The sequence below is a fragment of the Frankliniella occidentalis genome, unplaced genomic scaffold, assembly GCF_000697945.3.
Source record: "Frankliniella occidentalis isolate FOCC.00 unplaced genomic scaffold, Focc_3.1 Scaffold192, whole genome shotgun sequence".
Lineage (NCBI taxonomy): Eukaryota > Metazoa > Arthropoda > Insecta > Thysanoptera > Thripidae > Frankliniella > Frankliniella occidentalis.
Genome location: NW_026267318.1, coordinates 215222 through 221672, shown reverse-complemented (window position 1 = coordinate 221672; position 6451 = coordinate 215222). Strand labels below are relative to the sequence as shown.

The following is a 6451-nucleotide window of genomic DNA, read 5'->3' as shown; positions in this document are numbered from 1 at the left end:
CCATGCTCCGACGTGCTGCCACGAGGTCCCGGTCCTGGTCGCCTCTCCAACGCACCTTCGTCCGCACGCCGTCCTCGTCACCACCTACCAAGGCCAGCCTCCACTCAGCCGACCTCAGTGCGGCGTCCGAATTGGACCTCTCCGATCCGGCCGTCCTCCTGGCAGCCTCGGACCGCGCCCAGGCTGCCCCTGAGGCTGACCAGGCCCAGTGGGCCATGGACCTGAGCGCTGAGAGGGGCGACGCCGACCTGGAGGCTTCCATGCTGGGCAGCATCCCCTCTCCGAGACCTTGCTACACAGATCTGGCCCTGTCCGACGGCGAGGGGTGTGGCTGCCCCGCCGGCTTACAACAGCTGTCTACCAGACTCTCCGGAAAAAGCACTTACTGCCACAAATACGCGTGGTTGACATCCTTCCCAGCACCAACTGGGATGTAGTATGGAAGGTAGTGCAATGTCGTATGCTTACAATGGCGGCACGTAGCAAGTGGTTTGCTGTGGTCCACGACATCTTTCCCACAAATGAAAGGTTACATAAAATTAAGCTTGCAGACACAGACAAGTGCGACCAATGCAATAAGTGGGACACTATACTGCACTGGGCAACATGCTGCGGGATGGCTAAAGATGTGTGGAACTGGCTCAAGCCGGAACTAACTAAGATCCTATCAAGTCCCATACATCAGGACTATATTATTCGCCCTGACATTGAAGGTACCTCTGTAAAACATCTCAATTCTGCTGCATGGTTAGCTGGCACTACCCTGCAAACCTTTTTTGAAGCTGCTTGCCGGCTGTCTGCTGATAAAGTAGTCCAAAATGTACGGCAGCGTTTTTTCAAAATGATAGGGGACAGGGGCATAACCAACTACAAAAAGCACTTTGCAGGGCCCCTTCGCATTTTAATGGGGCTTTCAAATTAAATTTTAATCCTTGTTCTTCTCTTTACAGGTAAACTGAGGCATACTAGACTTGAAACACTACTACATTAGTGTCTTCGATCTATTTTGCCAAAAGAAAATTGGTAAAACTAGTCACAGTAGGCAATGGTTCTATATGACATTGACTGACTGGTTTTTGAGATATATTTATCTCAAAGCCTACAAATTAAAAAAAAAAAAAAAAAAAAAAAAAAAAAAAAAAAAAAATCCACCGAGGTAAGTTAAGGTAAATAACTATAATGTGTACAAAGTCGGGTTTGAACATCTGTCCGTAAGAAAAAGAAGTAAACATTTTCCAGATTTGCGTTAGGCTGGAACAGTAAAGAATTTTTGTCGTTTCATAACACGTTCTTAATTTTCAAACCATGTTCTAAATTTTCATAAAACATTTATTGTTCTTAAATTTAAGAGCAAATTTGTTTTGTAAATTGCTTCCAAACACGTGTTCTTAAAATTAAGATGGATTTTTTTTACAGTGTGGCATTACTTCCATTCAGACGCATAACTTCCTTAATACGGATGAAATTCGCGTATAATGTACAATTTGATCCATATTACAGACGTACCTTCACCCGAAACGTATAAACCATTCGTCCATACCTTATGTATGAAGGCAATGCTTGTAATACGGATCAAATTATCCTTAATACGGACGATTTCTTCCCTATTACGGATGATTTGAGATCCGTATTACGTTTGCACAAAATTCTCCGTACGCGAGTCCGTCAGGAAATAAGTGATGGTTTGAGGAAAACTTGTCAGATTTTGAGGTATCTTCAGAATTCAAGAGAAGTTCCCTTTTCCCTGAAAATCAGACGTTGTTTTAACCCTTCACTCTCATTTCTTTATGGATGTGCTATCCTGTATGTTACGGTGAATTTTGTGCAAACGTATCATGGATCACATATCATTCATAATACGGATAAAATTGTCCGTATTGAGGACGTGCCCTTATCCGTAAGGTATCGACGCAAGGTCTGTACCCTAGGGATGAAGGCATGTTCGTAATATGGATCAAATTGTCTGTAATACGGACAATTTTATCCATATTATGGATGATTTGTGATCCATAATACGATTGCACAAAATTCTCCATGAGCGAGTCCGTAAGGAAATGAGAGTGCTTCCCCGGTCATCTCCCATTCTAACCATCTTTAATTGTTTCAGCCTGCAGAATCCATACTTGAGGGAATATTTCACTCTCAAAAGCCTGCAGAACCATGTGCAATATGAAAGGAGCAAGAGGTACCCACCAACACCGCGGTTCGTCCAGGAGGCAGCAACTCTCTTGACTAACCCGGACAACGGATACTTGGGTGAGTTGATGCCATACCGCCAACGGCATGCATGTACGCATTAGCCGTCACTGATTGTTACTTTTCTATTTGCAGCACGGACCGTTGATGATCAAGACGAGTTTTTCCAGGGGCAGGTGGGTGCCCCAGGAGAGGAAAGCTTGGTGTTTGCCAGCAGGCGGCTCCTGGCAATGATACAAAGGGACGATGTGGTTCAAGGTGACGACACATATAAAATCAGGCCTTACTTGAATAAGTCGAGGCATGTGTTTATAGTGTCCCTATATTCATATGGCCAAGTAAGTATACGGAGCAGACAGCGGTTGACCGTTTTTTTTTAAATTTCGTCAAGTGAAGGGATGTTACTTTAATCAGTCCTCTTTTTCTTTTCCATAGATGTTTCCTATTGCGTACGCCGTGATGACCAAGGGGACCACAACGGCGTACGCAGCTGTCCTTAATAAGCTCAAGGAGCTTGGGCTCCGCCCGCAAGCCGTGGTGACAGACTGGGACGATGCCCAGAGGGGTGCCTGGAAGGAAGTCTTCCCAAGAATTGAGCTATGGGGATGCTATTTCCATTTCCTGAGAGTAAGTACCATTCCAGTTATTGATTTGTGTTTAAATACCTCGTCATTTACTAATTATCGATCTTATCCCACAGGCCATATACAGGAAAGCAAAAAAGAAAAGTCTGGCATCTTACCTCAGCGACCCAGACATGTCGCAAGGAGAAGTAGCAAGGATCCTTCGAATGTGCGCGGCGATACCCCGGCTGAGTGCGGGCGACATTGAAGAAGGTTACAATCGTATCTGGAAAATGGCTCGTGACCTGCCGGGGGTGCCGGATAACGTGGCGAAGAAGCTTATGTCATTCCTGCGATATTTCAAAAGGGAATGGGTATCAAAGCCAGAGGAGGTCACCATAAAAGGCCGCCACGTTCATACCACTAGTGGCCAGGAAGGGCTCCACAAGTGGCTAAACACATGCCTCAACAACATGGACCGGCCGAGTTTTTGGAAGTTCATGGGTAAGTTATCGAACTCCTCGTTGATATTACTTTAGCAACCCCTTATTTTATGTTATTTTGTTTTCTTATTCATGTTTCGTTTCTTTTTACAGGAATAATCCGCCGGGATGAACACAAGTCCTATTATGAGTTAAATGGGATTGCTGTGACAGGCCACAAGACCGGGACAATGAGCGGAAAGAGACAGAAGACTAAGAATTTCAACAGTCGTGGACTAAAGTTTGACGCCGATATAATTGAAGCAACCAAATGCTTTGTGGCTAACCAAAGCATAACAAGTTTCCTGACGTTGGCGGCTGCAGGGGTGCGGGAGGCCATGCACTTTATCAGCCAATTTGGCGACGACGTCGAGCTCCCCGAGTAATTATTATTATTATTATCGAAGTTATTAACATATTGATATTTGCAGGCCGTACGAAGTCGACCCGGACGGGCCAGAGCCGGACTGTGGTGAGTACAACTCGTTGTATAATTGGGTCATCATTTATGAACTGATTTTAAAACCACACATTTCATTGTTTAAGACGATCCAGTGACTCCGCCCTCTACACTCTCATTTCCTTATGGACACGCTTACGGTGAATTTTGTGCTAACATATTATGGATCACAAATTATCCATAATATGGATAAAATTGTCCGTAATACAGACAATTTGATCCATATTACAGACATGCCTTCATCCGTAGGGTTTGGACGAAAGGTCTATTACCTGTTGAGCTAACAGTGAATCCAAATCCGTCAGAATCTCAAACAGGGTGTCAAAACGAACCCCTCCAGTGATTTTGCGATTTTTACCCAGCATAGGAAGCGACCTACGCGTGATTTTGTCGTGTATGAGGTAATTTTGAACCATTTTTCGAACGTAGACTCTTTCCACTGCTGGGTAAAAATCTAAATCCGTCAAAATCTTAAACAGGGTGTCAAAAGGAACCCCTCCAGTGATTTTTGGAATTTTACCCAGCTTAGTTTTTTATTTTTGGTGGAGAAAGTCGAAAAAAATCCTGGCCAGGAAATTTTCCTGGCCAACTTTAGACCGGTGGAATACCCCCGTCATCGTGGTGGACGGACTCCTTTCCCTGACCGAGCTGCTCCTCGAGGTGAACAGGGCGATCAAGCGGCACACCTGCTGCTCCGCCGATAGTAATGCCACGGACTGTACCGCGCGCCAGCCTCGGGGCGCCGAACCAAGCATTGTTGAGCCCTTGACCAACGCCGCACGGCCGCCGAGCCGCGGCCGGCGCGCCCCCCACCCTCCACGAAGTGCCGCCCGAAGCGCCCAGAGCACCCCGACGCCTCAGTCTTCCAGCCGCATCCGAGCACGATGCAAGGTCCCGTCCCGCGAGCCCGCGTCCTGGAAGAAGTGCAAAAGATCAGGCGATTAAGGATCGTACAGCGCTACAGAAGCCTTTTTGGAAGTGACCCCGAGGCAAGGTCCTACAGTAGGTTGTGTCACTTGGGGTATCGTGCTCTCATTGGTTGACAGATCGTGACGTCAGCGTCAGTTCGCTCGCGCCAGATTTGAAAATAGCTGTCAGCTCAATTTTATTTTAACAGTAATTATCCGAACGGACTATAAAAATATACCATTGGTGAGGCATAAACAAGGTGTAGGAATACTTTGAATGACGAAATTCAACCGGATCGTTTGTTTGCGAACTGATAAGTAACGGAGAAGAGTCAACCTAACCTCTAATCCAATATGGCCGCCCTCCTCGCACCGGTGGCCGGCAGGTTCTAAGAGATGTCATCCGTTTCATATCTCCCTACAGAACGATCATCCAAGTCCAAATGTGGTGCAATATCTAAGTAGGGGACAAAATAATGATGTTCTCGGTATTATTTTTCCTTAAAATGAATATTGTGAGTGAAATTGTGTGAACACTCGATCAGCTATTTGAACTACGGCGCGAGAGTACTGACACTGACGTCACGATCAGTCAACCAATCAGAGCACGATACCCCAAGTGACACAACCTACTGTAGGACCTTGACCCCGAGGATACTACTACCAACTCAGAGATCGAGACAGCCATAGCGAGAGAAAACGCCATGCGTGCGATGCGCCCCAGCACGCCGGTCCCAGAGGCCCTCGAAATACACCCTTCAGCCGGCGACTTAGCGGCCCTGGAGGAGCCGGCCAAGCCCAGGTATTCCACCCCAAGCAAAAGAAGACGAGGACGGCCAGAAATCCGAAGGCACCGAATCTCTCGGAGACGGCCGGGCAAGGGAATAAGAAGTATGAAGAGAAAATCAAGAAAGTAAAGAAGATCGAGAAGAAGAAAGTGAAGGTCACCAAAGAGAAGACCACTTTAGTCCCAAAGGTCCTCCTCACCCGAGTGAAGGGCCAACTCCCACAAATTGAGACGTGGACTATCCCTAAGAATGCCGCGCCCACGGCCACCGTGACCTCCTCCGTACTGATAGAACCCGTGGCACCACCACCCATCACCTACGGCCCCAAGGAGACCCAGAAGGCCCCCGTCACCGCCACAGTGACAACCGCCACCGCGGCCAGTGAGTGGGACGACCTACCGGCCCTCACGACCAACTACGGATACGCCACGGCCGCGGGGACGACATCGACCACCCTGACCCCTTCGGCACCAGCACCAGCCATTGTTCAAACAGGTAATGTACCGACACCATGTGCTGCCGCCCCTCACGAGACCATCACCGTGAGGGTGAACAACGGGGAAAGGGAGGTGCAGGTGGGAGCGTGGCCTTCCCCACCAGTCCTCCAAGACCTGACAATCACCACCCCCACCCTGAGAAACCCCGAACCTTCGGGATATTTCACTAAGGAATACCTCAAGGAGCAAGAAGTGGCCCTCGAGCACTGGAGGCAAACACAGGGCAAGAACGACAGGTGCCCAAACTGCAGAGGAAGAAACCACGACTTCAAAAACTGCACCAGGCCCTCAGCAGCATCTTTGAAAGAAACAGCAAAACTACTTGGTTTTCCCGTGACAAACCAATCAAGAAAACGGATGAAGATTGAACAGGAACCTACTATGCATGAAATAATGCAAATCATCCACCAGTTGGTTCCACCTCCTCAGCTGACAGAGCTGGATAAATAGCGAAGTAATGTTAAGGTTTTTAATAGTGAGCCTTTCCCTTTCTCGTTTCGCTGAGTTCGTCGTTTTCTTTTTCTAATCTACCTGTAATGGTTGGGTTTGTCATTTGT

At 47.4% G+C, this 6451-nt stretch overlaps 1 protein-coding gene across 1 annotated transcript; it reads left to right on the top strand.

The window, feature by feature from the left end:
- The first annotated feature begins 2048 nt into the window (after positions 1 to 2048).
- Positions 2049 to 5264, top strand: LOC127750459 (uncharacterized). Its single transcript, XM_052272163.1, has 6 exons — positions 2049 to 2256; positions 2332 to 2534; positions 2632 to 2823; positions 2897 to 3263; positions 3356 to 3713; positions 3788 to 5264. Exons 1-5 carry the CDS (start codon positions 2055 to 2057, stop codon positions 3625 to 3627), a joined length of 1236 nt encoding a protein of 411 aa, XP_052128123.1. The 5' UTR covers positions 2049 to 2054; the 3' UTR covers positions 3628 to 3713; positions 3788 to 5264.
- The last annotated feature ends 1187 nt before the right edge of the window (positions 5265 to 6451 follow it).

Bases quoted from the DNA above. Each gene is read 5' to 3' on its own strand.
- LOC127750459 (XM_052272163.1), top strand. From the start codon at position 2,055: ATGAGAGTGCTTCCCCGGTCATCTCCCATTCTAACCATCTTTAATTGT. The intron at 2,257-2,331 runs GTGAGTTGATGC...TTCTATTTGCAG, and splicing joins CCCGGACAACGGATACTTGG to CACGGACCGTTGATGATCAA. The intron at 2,535-2,631 runs GTAAGTATACGG...TCTTTTCCATAG, and splicing joins CCCTATATTCATATGGCCAA to ATGTTTCCTATTGCGTACGC.